Source organism: Echeneis naucrates, chromosome 9 (genome assembly GCF_900963305.1).
Source record: "Echeneis naucrates chromosome 9, fEcheNa1.1, whole genome shotgun sequence".
Lineage (NCBI taxonomy): Eukaryota > Metazoa > Chordata > Actinopteri > Carangiformes > Echeneidae > Echeneis > Echeneis naucrates.
The window spans coordinates 20,605,231-20,624,598 of NC_042519.1; the positions used below are offsets into that span (position 1 = coordinate 20,605,231).

General features: G+C 42.3%; 1 protein-coding gene across 1 annotated transcript; it reads left to right on the plus strand.

The window, feature by feature from the left end:
• Positions 1-1,519: 1,519 nt before the first annotated feature.
• Positions 1,520-10,465, plus strand: LOC115048477 (sushi domain-containing protein 2; the record flags this gene model as incomplete). Its single annotated transcript, XM_075353369.1, is given in 9 exon segments — positions 1,520-1,595; positions 1,698-1,967; positions 2,466-2,605; positions 3,185-3,341; positions 3,700-3,847; positions 3,849-3,916; positions 4,683-4,952; positions 5,215-5,355; positions 10,395-10,465. Coding segments are annotated over 9 exon segments (1,341 nt in total), but the record flags the coding sequence as incomplete, so codon positions are not given.
• Between the last annotated feature and the right edge of the window lie 8,903 nt (positions 10,466-19,368).

Below are 19,368 nucleotides of genomic sequence, written 5' to 3' on the forward strand. Positions count from 1 at the left end.
AAATGCCGAACTCGCAAAGTCTCGCGAGAGAAAAAAAACAAAATAGTTCAACGTGAATTAGACAGACGCCAACTTTTATTTCAAGATCTGGACTAAAAACTTAAAAACAAAATTATGTACAGAATCGTGTGCGTTTTGATATATATATATATGTTTATATACATATATGTATTGACAAATATATTTGATGGAAGGAAAAAAAAAACTTAAAAACACGTTAAACTGGCACCTGTTAATCCATGACTTAATAACCAGCATTAAAGGTTTTGGTTTGTTTGCAGTATTAACTTTGGCAAATCAAAGCACATGAGGCATGACTGTGCACGGGTTTTTGTTTTGTTTGCTTCGGATGAGCATGACAGTGGACCTCAGGGAGGACATTTTTCTGTGGGGACTTACTCTTATTTGCTCCAGTAAAACATCTGGTAAGTGTCTTAAATAACTTTATAAATGTAATCACTGCACACATCTGCTGACAGCTGTTTCAATTGTCGTCTTTCTTTTCAACTGAGTAAATTAATGTAGTATTCCTGGGACTCGTTTGCTTCAATACAATGAAGTTTGATCATTTTGGTTTGTTATTTGTGATAAATTACCTTTAGTTGTCAGGTCAAACATGCAGAGGAAAGTGTGGAGCTATGTTGGAGGAAGGCTCCTGCCATACAACCTGTGTGTACAACCAGTCCTGTTTTCAGGTGGCCCCTCATTCCAGCTCCTTGCTGGGTGGAAAAGCCCTCAGGGTCCTCGGATTGCTCCTTCATCCTAGTGCGCGCCTTCTCTGCAGGTTTGGTCTATGTGTACACACAGTAACCTTAGAATCATTCCACCTAAGAGATTTGTGTACACATGTTGTAGTTTACATTACAGCACCGCAATGCCCACTTAATGAGAAACATGTCTGCCATTGAATGCAATCCAATGCAACATACCTGCCACAAATTCAAAATGTAGGAGGATGATAATGTTGAATTTTGGCTACATTGTCAGGTATGAATACAGTTATCTCTTCGTCATAGATAAGGCCAGAGATTATGTGCTTAACAAAAACTTCAAGGAACTTATTCATGCCTTCATGTCCTCCAGATTTCATTGTTGCAACACTCTCCTCACTTGCTTACCAAAGAAGACCATTAGACAGCTGTAGAGTAATGACAATGCTGCTGTGGGGGTTGTTACAAAAACCCTTTCATTGTTCTGAAGTCTTTCTACTGGTTTCCAGTCTGATGTTCCTGTGTCATTTTTTTAAATTTAAAGGGCATGTGATCTTTTTAGATATCTGAGATCTGCAGGAGCTCGCCAGTAGGTGGTGCCCAGAGTTAAATCTTAACAGGGTATAATGTCTTTTGGCTGCTTAATTGCCCTCTGCTGGTGGTTGTTTGTCTCTGTTGGCCCTGCAATGAACTGGCGACCTGTCCAGGGTGTACCTTGCCCTCGCCCACTCTGAGCTGAGATCGGCTCCAGCCCCCCACCCGTGACCGGAAACAGATTAGCAGTAGCAGATGAATGAATGAATGACTACAGCTGTGACATTTTGAGCAGCAGTGTGTGTATTTATCACCCAGGTAGTGTCCACTGCATCAGAGCAATTCAGGCTAGATAGGCGTGAAAAAAAGGAAACTAAATTTTACCATTATTACATTTAAATTAAATTTCGATGTGGTGTTTTGTTTTTCTTTTTCTTTTTCCTCATCTTTCCGGTCCTCAGCTTGGATCGGGGCTGCAGTGCTGCTACGACAGCACAGGAGCTCTGATGCTGGCTGGAGACTCCATCGGTAGCAACTCCCCAGACAGGGCTCATGATTGGGCCTCACCTCCGTACAAAGAGCCACCGCGGGTGCTGGGGCACTCCCGCTGGCTTTATGATCTCATTAGTTTATAACCCTGCTATCTTTGGTCTGACCACTGCCACATCTCCCACAGCCATCGCTCCTCTAGTGCTTATCGCAACTAGCAGCCCCAAAAAGCTGGTGAGCCGTCTACCAAGTCAAATTCATTGAAATCAGTTTATTCAAAGCCACTTTCCTGTTCAGTTGTTTCTAAAAATTATATTTTTTTTGTCATTCCAATCAAGCAGACATGTTTGTTAGCTTATAGTTTTGAGATAATAATGTATGTCATTCATTTTGGGGAAGGATATTACATGTTTATCACAGGATACTGTATGCCTTTTAAACAGAGAAATACCTGTTGTAATTGCAGGTGAATACAGAGTCTCAAGTTACTGGAAACTAAGACAGGAAAAAGTAAATTATAAACTACAAGAAGGTCCTGCGCGTGCTTACGTGTGTGTTTCTTCATCTGCATGTAATTGCCTTCATCTGGCTGCACACACATTCTCTACTGGGAAATCCAGATCAGCCTGTTACAGGCTGCAACAGTAAACTTCGCTATGATATTGTAAATCTGAAGTTTAAATGAGTGAAGTAAAAGTGTGCGCGGCCTCTTTGCTCCTTGATGTCTCGCAGGTGCTGTCTTCGGGGATCCACATGTCCTAAAGTTTGACGGCCTCGGCTACACCTTTAATGACAGAAGAGAGTACTGTCTTGTGTCTTTGCCAGACAGAGAACTCAGTGTTCAGGCCAGAAAAGAACGGGTGAAACTTAAGTACGTTGAGTCCCCCTCTGATATTAATTCTCTGTCTCTGCCCCCTTTTTCATCCCTCCCCATGGTGCTGTCATACCTCTCACTTTCAGCTCAAAGCTTTATTCGGATGAAACATACTTTTTCTTTTTATTATCAGCCATAAGATTGACTGCCTACTTCTACAGTTTGCTCAGATGTACTGGCCTTGATATTTGTTGTTGAATTTTACTTGCCTCCTTTTCCACGCACTCTTCCATGAGACCAAAAAGCTTATCTATCACATTGTTCTGACAACCAAGTGATTTAACGAGTGAGAGAAACACTTTGCTCTTACAAAATGACAGTTTATTCCTTTGTTTCCCATTTGGTTTTGTTTAGTACATCTTAAGGTCGAATTGGGTGAAGAACAACAGATGTGAGCTTTATTGTTTAGAATTTCCATCAAGCCATTATCCAACAGCCGTTTGAATATCAATGGCCAAATGTTGTTAATATTCTCCTCATTAGATCTGTAAAGTCAAACACTAAAATTCAACAATGATAAAAGCATGCCACATAATCACAAAAGAAAATCTACGACCATTTGAAATGTGTTTACTGCGAAGGCGCCTTGGCCCGAGCCACATGGCTGTCATCAGTGGCAATGAAGGAGAAGACCTCAGATGTCATGGAGGAGCGTCTAGCAGAGGGCCACCTTCAGGTGCTGAGGAACTGAGAGGTCGTACCTTTCACCAAACAAAGATGGATGGATCTGCACAGTGAGTGGCTTTAAACCCCTTCGCCCCTCACCCTCCTCTGGACTGGGCTACAGTTACACCTTTTAGGCTTCCTCCGAATAATTATAATTATTTGTTTGTTGCGTGTGTGTGTGTGTGTGTGTGTGGGGGGGGGGGGGTAAAAAAAAACTCACCACTTTTAGTGATCAGTTTTCACAACAGTTACTTTAAAATTAAACTTAACTTTGAGGATTTCAACATGTAAATTCTGCTTTAAATGATTAACATCTAAGGTTTCGACATCAAAATAAGTTGTATTTTTTTCATCTTTCATACAATGAAAGAATGACTGAATCTGCTTTAAAAAAAAAAACAAAAAAAAACCTTTCCTTTCCCGGAGTATTTGTGTTCATCCCCAGTCCAAAGAGTTTTACAGTAATGTTCTCCCCTGGCGTTGGTGTAGAGGTGCATGAAGGAGTTATGGCATCAGACGAGTCCAACCTCACCCGGGGCCTCCTTTGTCAAATGAACACGCACCCATCAGATGACGCAATGAGGAAAGATCATCTCCTCAGCTGAAGCCACGCCGGAGAAAATCTTTTCCTTTGGAGCTGGATGAGAGTGTACAAGGCTGTTAACCTCTGCTGAACTTGTACTTTTAAAATCATTCAATAGATCAATCTGACTACTCAATACTGAATCGCATCATAAATAACCCTAAAACTGTTCTTGAGAATTTTGCGCACTGATCATGAAGCACGTTCAGAAGGGCAAGACCTGATTCGTGCTTCTCTGATCAGCTAATAGTCATCCATCTCTCCATGTTTGAGCCACGTTTCACATAAAATCTGACACAGGTGTGTTAGGAGTGCAGAGGAAGAAAACAAGCCACCTGCTTGGTGTTGGCACAGCTTTGATAGATTACAGCGATATCAGCGGCGGTAAGCACGTGGAGCAAATGAAACCGCGTTTCTGCTGCATACATGAGAATGTCCCACCTGCAACTAAATTATGTAGTCCACAAAACTTGTAAGTGTCTGACTTGTGTGCCGTTTTTGTTGACACTGCGCCAAAAGAAATCCATGACAGTGAGCAGTGTATGTCATGCGCTGATCTTTTAATTATAGCATGTCTCATAACCTCTGAGGTTTTTATGCCACGTTTTTAAAGGCATTGTGATCCTTCAAACACAAGACGCTTTGGCAATAATTCCCATTAATCTGTTTAGCTGTGTATTATGCGTTTCCATGACAGTTTGTGGTACCCAGAAAAGTCGAGTCAGTCTCTCTGTTTAAATATTTTCACATCCAGCATGTGCTTGTTCTGTTGTGTCTTGATGTTAGAAGTCCTAACCAGAAATACAAAAATCATTTTTATCCACGGGGAACATTTCAAAGGCATCTTCCCTTTTCAGGTACGACTCAAAGAATCTTTTGGATACTTGTGGTTTCCCACCAAGCCACGATGCCGCTTTTGTTCCTGCCCTTTCTCCACCTGAGACACCCGATGACCCTTTGGTGGCAGACATGTTGGCGGCACGCTTTGGAGACGAGGCACAGCTCAGTAAATATGATACCTTGACCACTCTGAGCCTTCAGAGCCGTTCAGAGGCTACCAGAAGCCACCAGGCTCGAATGGAAACCCTGCAGCCAGGTACCAGCTGAAACAAGACTGACTGTCCATCCATTTTTTGTCTTTCAATACTGGTTAACAGTATCATAAGTGAATAATTGCATGTTTATTGTTGCTCCTTCTCTCTTTGAATAAGCAAGGGTCTCACTAAGCGTTGGTCTGCTTGCTTGGAAATGAACTGTACCCTATAATAAGTCCTAAGAACATAGTTTTAAAGTGACGTGAGCTCATTCATCTTCCGGCCCTGTCTCTATTTTAATTTAAATTTTTTCTCTTTGTTCAGCAGTGGTCTCTTGCAGTGGAAGCAGTGGAAGAGTAGGACAAATTACCTCCAGGGGAACGCTACGAGCTTTTCATGCAGTGGTACACTCTTCGGTCCAGTTTGATGGGACGTGGACGGGAGAGCAGCCTCAATGTACAACAGGTTGGTTTTAATGTAGGAAAAGACAGAAAAAATGAATCTTTAACATCTGTGAGGAAAAGGCCAACATTTTGAAGACAAAGATAAAGTATTTGCAGTAGGAGAACCATGAACTGTCATTTGTGGTACATTCACCAATACTTTGACATTAGAGTCAGAACAACTTTTAATTCAAGGACATCCAAATAAAAAATCTTGGGAATGGTGCATTTTTTTTTTGTCAGTAACAATGAAACTTATATATTCTACTTCCTTATTTCATTTAATTTCGCAACATGCAAGTTTAGTGTGATATTATACTGCAAAGGCAAGCAAGAGCTGCATGGTGGAAAGGAGTCTTCTGACAAAAGTGATTTCAATTGGGGCGAAAATATGCCAGAGCTCTCACTGGCTGTTGCCTGTTTGTGTCACTTTCATCAGTGCGTGAAGTAGCTTATTCCTATTGTTTTCTCCTCTGGCTGGCAAAACAGCCAGTAATGTTTCAGAAAGGAACCCTGTCAAATAAACATGTGTATTTATTCGTCCTCGTCACATGTTTTATATTCAGTGCGATTGGCAGCGTCCCCCAGTGTAAACTGAGAGGGACTCTGGGGAATCTTCCTCTACTCACCGAGCCTCTTGGAAAGCAAAGAGTCGATACATCCAGCTCTCTGTTGCTCATACAAGACCATTGGCTATAAAGCGCTAAACTTTTGAACCTGTCTTGGCTCGGCTTTGTGTTTGTAAATTGGAACCACCTGGTTCCCGTAGTGGTTTCATTCATCACTGCAACTGTGAACTCCGAACGAGTGTTGTTGTACTTGTCCGCTGTTGCCATCAGGTGGCAGAGTATTCCACAGAATTCCCATAGTCTAGTGGAGAAAGGCCCCTTTTTTCCCCAGAATACCTTTAAAATAAAGGAAAAAAACACAGTCGTTAGTCACCTGATGGGATGAATGAGATGTTGAATCATTTGGGATTTTTCAGTTGTAACAAAATGAAAGCAAGCCGAGAAGCGAAACCATTTGACTGGTGATCCACCTCTGCTTTTATCCCCTCATGGCTTCACCACAAGTCTCTCCATCCTTTCCTTGTTAGAGCTGCAAACAGAGACTTCCTTGTGAAATTAATCAGGGATGAATTGACTCCATGTATCATATTTGGAGGCCCCGGGTCACAGCTGGATACAATTGATCCTAAAACTCCCTCACTAGGAAAACACAAGTTGAAGATCTGTTTAGAGATGTTTCTTATTTAGCGACATGATTTAGTTTTCATTTTGCACATCTTTCTCAGTGACTTGCTTTCTGGCATTGTGGTGACGCTTTAGTTAGTTGACCACGTTTTCTTCGACGTGACTGCAGCATCAAACAGGACGTTTGGATGGATATATCTAAGGATTAAAAGTTTCACCAGCAAGTGCCAGAAATTTACAAGCATGTCATGCATGCACAGTCAGTGTGAGGCAGAGCCTTCGCTGCATCTTGTACACGTTGAACACACAAAGCTGGACCTTTTTAGCTAATTATCACGCCTGCACCGACACTCTCATTACGTAAATCAGAGCTAACAACTGTCAACATGACCTGCGGTGCTAAATGGCAGGTGTTGCATGAGCTGCTGCCTTCGCTCTGCTCAGATGTGACCTCCGGCCATGTAAAAAACAGTAAATACAGGCTCAGCAAGAGATGCCACGACTGATCCCTCCTTCTCCACCCCTCAAATGAATCACCGCAGCTTCGACATGTTGTCGTAGAAAAGAGGAATGGTGTGCTGCTGAAAAAAGTGATGCCGCTGCATCCAGTTTTGGCTTCTTGTCTGAGTCACATTAATGCGCGACTGTCGAAATGAACAGTGACACAGTGAAGGGTGACACCAAGTCCCTTCCACCAAAAGGTGGGTTTCTGTGTAAATATTTCCTACCACCACCCAAAGCACCCACCTAGGAGAGACTGGATTGTAACCTGCTGCTGTGCTTGGATTTAAGTCGGGTGCTAATGTTAATGTCTTCTGCTTAGAAGCCAGGGTCACTGTACAGGCGAGGGTGGGCTTTAAACAAAGTCCTTGGAGTGCTTTTGATAGAGACAGAGCTGCAGGATGCATGTGAAGTCTGAGCTTATTGAGCTTACTAAGATGGATATGTTGTGTCGCAGCCTTGTGAAAAACAGTAGCCTCGGTTGAGTATCGATGCATACCCATAACACCATCAGCCCACCGTAATGGCGTTATAATATTAATAGAGCTCCCTGCACAGAGGAGAAGAAAGTGATTAAAGGAAAGGTGAGAGCCGCCAGAGCGAAGAAGAGCAATTTTCACAGGAAAAAGTGACGAAGACAAAGCCTTGGTTTTTCTTCTGAGATCCCACTGAGGCGGAGCGGACAGACAGAAGTGGTTATTAAATGCGGGTTGTTTAGAAGAAGTTGTTGCTTAATGTCACTAAAAACCAGTTTTAGGCTTAAAATATAAGTCTGCCTCAAAAGGTCCACTTAACAAGCTTTCTAATTTTTCTATTGATTAGAACTTTTTTTTTTTTTTTCCCAGCAGTTGCCTTTGACTCTCGCACCGATGAAGGGAAAGTGCCGTTCGAGTCGTGCTGAATGATCAGCATAGGTGTAGACAGCCGCGGTGAAAGGGAAGCTTGTGGTCTTTCACAGATTATTGACATATTAGATGTTTCAGTGCTGGAGTCTAAATCTGAGTGGCAAGTCTGCGTACGGTCTGCGTACGGCAGCCAACACTTGCCCCAACACTGTTACGCTTTCAGGAGTTTAGGATAATGTTAAATGAAGCGATGAAGCGATGTATCAGGTTGTGCATCATCATCCTCTTTCTACATCCAAAAAAGGATTTATTTCAACAGAATGGAGCTCGGATGATCTTTTCCTTTTTAGGAGATCATTTAGATGGATGGATGGAAAATAGCAGATGGAAAGTGTTGAATCCTATTGAAATTATGATCTGGTAAAAACCTATATCAGCAAGTTTATGTTAAAGGGGAAAGTAAACACATGGTGGGTGGATGACACCATCGCTCAGCTGTGTGTGTGCGTGTGTGCGTGTGAGGCTGATCTTTTGTAGATCGGTAACTTATCAGCAAATGACATTTATTTCTGACTCCTTTTTATCATATCTTTGAACTTATCACGAATTTTCTGAGCAAGGGTCAAGTTAAAAATATTAAATCTAATCAATAGTTTTTTTGTGTGTGTGTTTGTGTTGTTGGGTGTGTTTATATTATTTATCCTACATCATACCGAGTTAGACAGGGAGAGATACACGTACAGTATAGGATGACAACAGTAGCTTTGTACAGAGACGCACTGTTGTGAGCAAGAGGAAAAAACAACAAGATTATTTTAAGATGATATCAGCTCTAAAAAAAAAAAAAAAAAAATGCTTTAGACGATAAGAGTGTAGCTCAGAGGTATATGGGCTTGGTGGGGATATGAAAACAGTCTTGGATTTCTGATTGGTATCATCTGTTTGCAATTTCTTTGGGAAAAAAAACACTGGAAACTGAAGCCAGTGAGGAAGCTCTCAGATACTGTCTTTTTTTTTTTTTTTTTTTTTAATGTTGTCTAGTTTGAATTTGCAGCAAATTTCATCTATTCGAATTTAAGCACAGATGATGTGATGGGCAAGCCCCACAACCGCCTTTGAATTTTGTGGAAAACACCCAGTCTCTGGTCTCTGTCAGTTCAGTCCAGCCATATGATGTCTTCATGTGTTAAATTCCCCCATTACAAGAAATACAACGACCCAAACTGTGAGCTAGTGCTCCTTGGAGCTTCCCCGTGTGATCAATGCAGGTCGGTTTAGTGGAGTAATGAGATAACTTCGGGGCTCTGCCAGCTGAAGAGAGAGAAGAGGTGAATGTTATCAATGATTCTTTGGGCACACGGTGTCCAACAGTTTCATGCTGGCGCTGCTGCTTCCGAGGGTTGGCCATGTGTAGAAAAACCACTTTGTTTTGTGCGTGTTTGATGTTCCAAGGTTGATGACATTTTGAAAGATCAGCACTTGCAATACCTGCTCGACAGGCATCGTCCACACATGACTCCGTTCATTCATGCGTTTAGAGGCTGATGGTGTTTTCTCAAGTCTGCAAACTTTGCCTGTATAAAAATATCTCCTGGCTGTGTGCGAAGCATTTATAGCCAAATAGATCGGAGAGTGCTTTACTGAAATTGTCAACTCCAAGTAAAGTTTCAGCTGCACTAGTGTGATCACAGTATTATCAAATTCAGGGCAAATAACAGGAAGGCTACTGCTGGTCTGTCCAAGTTTGTGCTCCTTGTGTTCATTTGAAGCCAACAGATAATTTTTGTTTAGCTTCATCCCCTTGGTAATAAAAACTAATAAACTGGCAAGACACAATGGCTCTTTGTGGGGACTCAGTGCTTGAAAGTGAGGTAGAAAAAAAATAGTCTAAATACAGATATTAAATGTTATTAAATATCCAAGAACTTCTGTTGGTCTTTAGCTGGTATTGTTAAGCAGGTCATCTTCCTACACGGACCTCGTTACATCAGTGAAAACAGCTCCTGAAAATGGTCACAGACATTGTTTTGAGTCATTTTATAATAAGAACCTGAAAACCGGCACATTCCTTTCAGTCTGAATAACAAGTGTCTCCTACCACAACCTTTCTGTCAGCGACAGAATGGAATACATCACTCTCAGTGATGAATGAGAGGAAAACAAAGCTAATTGACTTCCAACACGAGGCGTTTGCACATCGGCATAATGTTTGCCTAAATGAATGAGGATAAACAGACCAGAAGTGAAATCTAACTGTCATGTCGCACAGTCACATTTTAGTGCAGAAATTCATCATCCAGTACTCCGCAGGCAATACCGTGATGAAGGTCAATGTTGACAAAGTACGTAACAGGTGTTGATGCGACTTTACTGCCAACCTGCAGCTTTTCTGGTAGCCTGCTGACTTTGTATTGATCTAAACACAAAGGTTGTGGGGAAATTGGTTGTCCAGAAGGATCAACGGCTGATTGCAGAGACTATTTCGGCGGTGATGTTAATTTTTTTTTTGTTTTTTTTAACAGTTTGTCCTCGCCGCTGTTGGCTCCCTCTCGGTCCTGCTCACAATGTGAGTAATGATCAGATTACACAATAGCAACCAAGACAGGTGAGCTGCACGTAATTCACCTCATGCAAAAATCAATTCCTCTGTTCCTCCAGTGCAACCAAATGAAATTTAGCAAACAGGAACAAGAAGTAATTTATTAGTGTTTGAACTTAAACAGTCACACATTCCTGCTGCAAAGTTTTTCTTTGCAGCAGGAAAAGTCAGAATTTCCTGGTAATCCAGTTCTCACAGTTTAAACTGCAGATATTATTTCATTACCATTAACCATTAAACGAATATTGTTGACTTCGTTATTCATCTTGGGCTGTAGAAATTTTGGTGCGATAAAACGTGAAATAAAGGTATCCAACAAACTGACAGATTAACTTGCAGTATATTGACAGTAAATAAGAGTTTCAGCTGCAGACTGCAGAGAATGTGGTAAAACAATTTTAACCATCACATTAAACACTATTGTAGGTTTGGAGAAAGTCAAAATCCTTGTGATCTGAGCCTGGGTAGATTTTGGTAATACATATGGTTAACATGGTAACGGCAATTATGGTTTATTACTACAGATCCCATTACTTTGGGGGAAGTAAGGTCTCCTTGAGCAGCCACTTTGTCAGAAATACAACAGAAGAGCAACGGTCTGTGTGTTTACAGTGCAGCCAAACGAACTCATTTTGTTTTAATAATGACATCAGTCCTTCGCTGGAGGAACCACAGTCTGATTTCACGCCGCACACTGCACAAGTAGTTTTCCAGAGTGAAGAGAGATGGTTACTTAAGCGAGGGGTTAAAGTCGAGCCGCCTGATGCCCGCAGCTGTTTACCTAACAGCTCATTGTGGATGGCCCCTTCGTGACTGTTGCAATGCAAATACATTGTGGACAGACAGGTAATTAGAAATACATGACCCTATGCAATGTATAATACTGAGCTGTTGCTTAAAGAGATGGTAGTACTTAGTCATTAACCCAAGGTCTGCTATTTCTCTGAATCTTTAGTGAACCCCCCCTTTGGAAATAAAACATCTCTGCCAAATGAATAAATGTAATTTAAATCAACGTATTGCCATATCCGCTCAAGATATAAAAATGGTGTTTGATTTCCTGAAAATCTTGGGCAATAACTTTTAGATCATAATAAAACTAAAACTAAACTTGTAGAGTCAAACTTAAAACCTCTCTGTCTGCGTCGCCCATTCTATATAAAGAGCTGCAGTTATGCTGTGTTTTTGTCGGCCTTCCCAGAAGTAAGCCTCACCCTGATTCCCTCGACAAATTTAAGATTGCAATAAAAAAAAAAGGAATCTCTGAAACCAGCCGAAGTTGATAGCACTCACACAGTGACATAGTTATCGTTGATGAAAACCGCCTTCATCATTTTTGTGGCCTAAATAACTCACCAAAAGTAAAAGAGATAATGCTGCAGGCCAACTACACGCGCGACACTTTACCACAACGTCAACACAACTAAATGTTCATTTCGTCTGGAATGTTTGCATTTTCTGCACAAGGCCATCCTTGTAGAAAGTCAGTAAGTTTGTTAGTAACACAGTGAAGCTGTAGGAGAGGCCTGCTGAGTAGTTTTACTAATTCCCAACAACCTCTGTAGTAATTTGATCACTTAGAAACCCCCATTAAGACAAAGAAAAAAATATCTACCTCTCCATGAATTATGACATAAACCCTGCCTTTTTATTTTAATATATCATAATATATATATATATATTCTGCCGAAAGGTATAGATTATATGTTGGAAATAGGAGGTACTTCTTAAATGATTTTGTGCATAGCTAGAGGTTTCTTCCCCTCGATAGTCAAACCCAAATCCATTCATCCGTTTGATATCCAACATGTCCGAACTTTCCAACGGTTACTCATAATTTTTCTGTCAGATCCAAGCAAACCATTAAACTCGACACTCAGTGGGATCATATTCAGGACTGCAGTCCAGAGAAGCAAGAGGCTAACAGCAGCACTAGCTCCTGGGCATGCACGGGCTAATTAAAGGCCTGTTTTATGGCCTCGTAGACTCATTGACTTTATTTGGGCTTTCCCCAACCATAACTTCAGCAGGGGAAGAAAAAAAGCTGGATGTCAGGAGTCAAGTCACATCGCACTCCCAGCAGCACACGGGGCTCGGCAGGTGATGAAACAGACTGCGCTTTCGAGTCATTAGGGCAAAGAGCGAGCACACCTGCCTTCTCTTGAAGCCCTAATCACGGGAGGCCAGGTGTAAAAAGAGATGAAAAGTGTCAGGAGGCCTGCAGATGTGAGGAGGATGATCTCACGCTAACGACATGCTTAGACGCAGGACAAACACACACACACACACACAGACGGGGAACATGCAGAAGCTTAAATTCATAAAGAGAAATATTACACAATCCTCAGTTGTGAGTGGTCCCACTGACATGCATGAACACAAACACACACACACACACACACACACACACACACACGGACACACTCCCCTATCAACAAGTGCAGACACATTGATTCCTCCCCAACATCAGAAGGGTAGCAGGATACAAGTAGTGGGGGTCTTACTGTATTTCAGATATAGTGTGGTTTGTGCGTCTGGAGGGAAGAAGCAGTGATACGCACAACTCTGTATGCATTTTTGTGTGTGTGTGTCTGCGACAGGTCGATAGTGTGGGCCCTCTGTGCCTCTGCTCTCTGTGTCTCAGACTCAGACTTGCAGGGGTAGTTTCCACTTCTAGGATTACTCTGCAGGTCTCGACAGGCATACTGGCAGCTCACCACAACAGTAAGAAAGTCATTACACCGTAAGATGTGTCTATGTTTGTGTGTTTGTGTGTTTGTGTCATGTCTCCTCCACTTTTGCTATATGACACATCAAAAAGGCAGACGGGTTGGGGGGGGGCTTTGTCTGAACTTGGCAGGGGGGTGAAAACGGATTGAAGGAGAGGCACAGAGCGCAGCGAGGTAAAACTCTGGTAACTTCCCTTTTGTGTCTGAATAAATATGATGTGGCTGGGATTTTTAAAATATCATCACTAAGTGAGCGATCGTTCCAGGATTAGTGCTCCGATTTTTGAGCTTCTTGTCAACATTTCATCTCTTGAATGATGGATAGTAATCTCTGCAGCACCCAGTTCAGCTCAATTCGAGTGCACCCATGAGCCCTATTTAGAGAGGATTAATATTCCCCGGGGCCGGTGATGAAGTTTGTCCCTCCTCCTACGTGGCCTGGGTGTTATTTTTGATATGTTTTATTTACTGCTTATTCATTAAAGACTTTTTTTTAAGAACCTGCACAACATCAACATATAGAAGTGATATTCCTGAGATACATACATGTAAATCCATGTGCTAAATGTTTGGACTGCTTTTTAGAAAATACAAATATTGCATGATCGGGTTCAAATGAAGCGTGTTAATCCTCCACTGTAAAATCTAGTATGGGTGCCCTTTAACATTTATGTCTCTGTTTTGCAAGCGTCCCTGATAGGTTTTATATGCGCTGTTAATAAAACACAATTAATTTGAACAGTAAAGTGTTATTAAAAACCAAGTTGACTGATGCAAGATCCCCAGACAGCTTTCTTCTGTTCACTTTGGATTAAATGAGTGCTCCCCATTACTGCACTTATTGAACTCCCATGATGCAGCAGGACGTGCCGTCTGGATGGCTCCTTCCCCAAAATAGCTTTGGAAAGGCGAGGATAAGCATCTTAGAAGGCCACGCTTAAATAGATGGGTTTACCGAAAAGAAATAATTATTTGTTTGCTCTTTAGTTTTACCTCTTGAGCTCAAAACTTCTTTTGGTCAATTTTCTTTCATTTGTGTTTTCAGAGAGAGAAAACGGCAGAACAGATGGTGACCCAGGAACAGACTTGCTACACCACCAGAAGTCCTTGTGCATTATGGATCTCAGCACTGCACACTGAAGCCTTCATATCTGTGGCCAGTGGCAACGAATATGTTGCATTTGAAAACCAGACGCAGTCACGGTGTCTGTTCAGACGCTGGTCTTCTCTTGACCTGTTGACCCCATCGGGAAAAACTTAGGCGCTGGTTCAGGCTTCATGCTTTTCCTCTTATTTAGCTTGGAAAACCTCCAGGTTGCAGTAAATGGTGCATGGGGTGAGGATTGAGCGTATTGAAGTCAAAGAAAAATGTCACGGTTGTTTTTATATTCCCGATTTGCACGACTGAACGTCCGATCTTTGCTAGGGAGCTAACTGTGTAAATACGCAGCGATATCATCATTACATGCAACACTCCCCTTCTCCCGTTCAGTTTAAAATAGGGCCAGATGTGTTTGTGTTCATGTCAGTTGTGAAGCAGACCTGATCATTCTACGGGTGAAAGACTTTGAACTCATATGCGGCCTCCGCGTGGGTTCACAGCTTTCAGTCAAATGAAGGGTTTTGCTGAGTGATGGAGCCAAAAAAAAAAAAATCTGAAAATGGTACATAAAGGTCATCTCTCGGCACTGCATCAACACTTGCTTGTCTTTTTGCCGTTACATGCGTGCGCCTGAAAACAATGGAAAAAATGAAACACCGTTAAATAAATGCTGATGATGATGATGATGATGATGATGCAGAGTTGACAGCTCTTGTAGTTATTCGATGCGTAGCGCTTGGATATACAGAATCATCCTTCTGGCGCAGCCTCCCACCGCTTTGGACATACCGTCATCTCATGTTACGGCGCGGTCTTCTCCACTTTGAACCTGACTCACTCCTCCTTTTCCAAAACAAAGCCCCTCGGGGTAAAAGGAAACAGAGTGACAGGGTCCTGTGTGGTTTGATCCTTGGCTGCGATAGGTGGGGGTCCAGCTGGGGAAGAAGAAGGCTTCTTGTATGAGACTAATTGAAATAACCTGGCCTGCTGGACACGCTGGGCTTTGAAGTTTCTGTGTTGCATGTGAACGCCGTTTCCTAACTAGCTGTTGCGCAATGCTGTATCCATTACCAGGTCCTGCAGACACCGGCTGCCTCTGCTCTGTCATGCCTCGGGGTCTGTGGGGACCCTATCGTTTTTCACATAAAAGAAAATAAACCCTTAACGTCCCTTATGAGCATAAATAAGCACGCATGCACCCGCTTCACATGCGCTGTTACCTGCTAATGGAACCGGTCTTGATACCGTCACAAAGGGGCAAATAAGCCTCCCTGTGTGTCGCTGCCTGAGGTCTTTCTACAGAGTCAGCTCCGATTTGACTCACTCACTGTATAATCTCCTAACTGAGAGCAAATTTTCCTGCTTTCATGTGTCAGTCAGTGCTTACAAGAGGGGCAATGGAGCAAGCGGCTGCATCTGTTTGCAGAATCAGAGGCTGATTAATTGCGTGTGGATGAAAGTGGAAGGGTTTTTCATCTCTGCGGGGGCCCGTTTTAACCCCGACTATTTAGGCTCCCTTATCATCGCCAACAACCCGCCGTAATTAGTTCAATCAAATTCAAACACAAGTAAATGCTAATGTGTTTTGTGGAAGCCTGTTGCTTTCACGTGGGACTTTTCTCGTTTCTCAGATCTGCTCCACATCCCTGGATTATGAAGAAAGGCTTCTGAAGTGGCTTTTGGATGAGGCTTTTGTTTTGGGTGTGCTCCCCCTTTTTTTTTTTTTTCTTCTTCTTCTTCTTCTTCCTTCTTTTTTTTTTTGTTTCATGTCAGCTTCAGCTTTGCAGGTGTGCTTTGTCCCTTACCTCCTAATACCTCACGGTTGAGCAGCATCTTCTGATGTTAACTCCTAAAATTAAGGCGTAGGTTGAAATAAAGATTGGTTTCAGGATTAAGGTGTTTGCCCAAACACAGAGTTTTGTGCTCGTGTTTGTCAATGGCAATGTGAACACTTAACATGGGGAAAGAAGATTTTTGTCAGATAATCCCAAGATATATAAAAACACAATCTTGATTTCTACCATTTATTTTCATATTGTCGTTTTAGGGCAATCCTAAACCAAATAAACATGAGCATTAACCCACGACATAAAGTCAAAATCCAATGCCTCAAATGAAGCTCTTGTACATGTCAATACGCAGCATCTATAAATACATCCGTACACCGAATTGTGCAAACATTGTGCCATTACAATGATACCTTGAAATAAGTCAAATTGCATTTTTTTCCCTACTTTTCAAAGAAAAAATAAACGAACATGAAACCTCTTTAATTCTGCATCATTTTCTCATATATAATTAGATTCTACATTATTCAGCCTCCTGAATTGTGTTTTTCCAACAAATTTATTCTGCACAAATTTCACACTTTCCCAATTTCCCGTGATTCGCCTCAGCGTCACGATTCAAAGGATTCAAAATAAATATTCACAGGCTTAATTTACTTGGATCTTAAGTTGGCAGTCTTTTCAAAGCTGCCGGTCAGTCTCGCAGCCACGGTCCGGCACACGACCCAGAGCTGCATCTCGACTCAAAGAAGTGGCCCTTCAAAAACAAACTTCCCTTGACATTAATACTCAGAAGAACTTTATCACTCACAGACCAGCTACTAGTGCCCCCCCTCCGTCATCAACATCAGAGGCTGAACCTCTTCCCCTGAGGCTCTGTAATCCACTCAGCGACCAGCAGCCGTTTGGACCCAAGGCTCATTTTTCATTGGAGTCAGTTCTTTTTATAATGGAGCACGTCACTCTCCCAAGCCACAGAAAAGGCAGATACCTCACTTTACTACACCGCAGATGAGTGAAGCAGAGCAAAACAGACCCAGCATGCCCAATCCACCCTTACAGATGTTCATCCTAGACCATGCCCAACACAGGAAGCCATTAAAGGGCAAATCAATCAGTCAGCACTGTGGAAACTGGGGAACTGTTTGGGGGTGGGGGGGCAAACCTCCATGGAAAGCTTGTGGAGGGATACATTGCCAGGAGAGTGAGATACACAGCTTGCACCAAATATAAATTCATTGTAGGCTCTTGGAAACTTGTGTTTTCATAAACATGGGAACCGGGTGGAAGCGACTTCCTGATTCGGAGAGATTCAAATGCAAAACAGCGGAGGGAGCTGACAAAGGAAGAAGGGAGAGGAGAGAATAAAGTATTTTTTGTTATCTTTTAGTGGTGTTAATTCTCAAAGAGCCGCTTTAACCCCTCTCCAGATTCCTCGACTGAAAGAAATGCAAAAACCATTTTCAGAATGAAGCTTTTATGCTCAGATCAACTGTTCTCATAAATAGAGATCTGCATCGCGGCTCCTCTCCAATGGCTGGAAAACATGCGTTTGTTTAGGATTTTCTTTTTGAAGAAGAAGAAGTAGTTCAGTCCTCTCAGACATGAACTCAATGATCCTGCTCCTCTTTTTAACGACAACAACAAAAAGTGGCCCACCTTGGGACGTGGATCTGTCTTTGACAGTCACGTCCAGCTAACAGCCACATGGCTGATTGTTGTGTGGTCTTTCATTTACTCAGCACTGAGTTATCAAAGGCAAGCAACCTTTTTGAATTTCATATCTTTTTCCAAATCTCTTTCATTTTCCCCAACAGATTTTTATCACACACACACACACACACACACACACACACACACACACACACAAACAACAACATCAACAACAAAGAAAGATTTCCACACCTCTGCCATACATCAACAGTAATGGCCTCCATCGAGGACAGCACCTTCAATCACCAGGTATAATCTGTCAAAGGATAACTTTATCCCCATATACCTTAAGTCTCAGTACGTAAAGCTGACTCAGTCTTTCCCTCTCTCTAGATTTATGATAGCTCAGATCAAAATGTTTCAAAGTAAACTGTTCCAGCAGGCATGGGAATTCCCATCAAATCCAGCTCCAGAATCCCCCAGATCATCGAGAACTTTGTTCTTGCCATCAGAGATAAAGCTTCGCAATCCTCCCCAACCATTACGCTTAATGATCTGCTTAACTAGCCGCGTTATGCCAAAGCTGGATCTAAGAAGAAAGACAACTTCAAAAGGCACATATTCCTCCACGCTTGGTTTGTGTCCCCCCCCCCGACACACACACACACACACACACACACCCCAACCTCAGTTTTCTCCTTATCGTGCACTATGGAACTTTCACGATGCACACATATGATAAAGAAGGAATTAAATCTCGGCTCTGTGTACGTGGAGTTTCATCTAAGGATTTGTTTGGAAGCGTCATTTGTTGCGGTGGAGACGCCACACACATACAGTGTACACATCAAACCGTATCAGCGGAGACCGGCCCAGACTCGCCTCTGCCTCATTTTTTACAGTGGCTGTCATTAGGCCCCTATTTAACGTCTTAATATCCAAGTGCACGGGCCTTCCATGATTATGCTATATTAGGTTTTAAAATGAAAAAACTAATTTGCAGTTTATGTGGGCATGCTGACTCTCATGACTGAAGTGAGGCCACATTCTCAGGCCCTGGAGACCAATATGTTTACTGTCCTGACACACTCGATGGTGGTGTCTCTCTTCTTTGAGTGTGTCTGTTTCGAGTTATATCAGACGGGCTGTTTTTTTTTTTTTTTTTTCTCTCGCTCTTATTGTGAATCCTCACTTCTCTGACTTAAAAGGTTGAAGATCTTAAAAGTCATTGTGTAATAATAGTATCGCCGTCGCTGTGCGGCTCTGGAGTGTCACTGTTTGTTCAGATTGGCCTCTCAAAGAGCAGCTTTTCTGCATTTTTCTATCAACCTGTGACACAACATAGCTGTGCCGGGTGTAAGCCACGCAGCCGCCGTTAGCATCTGGAACAGCTGTTTGCACACCAGTCTGGAGGAAACGCTGTTACTTTGCTCACCAACAAATGAGCAGTTTCACCAGAGTCAACTTAACACCACGTCCTTTAGTCGGTCTCTTTCCAATATCGACTCGCTGAAGCCTCCAGTCTGCCCTCAAGACCCGGCACAGCCCAGAAGACTTGTAATCGCTCGTCTCGTAAATGAAATATTGGCTGACATTTCAAGCAACATTTACCCACAAGAATCCAGC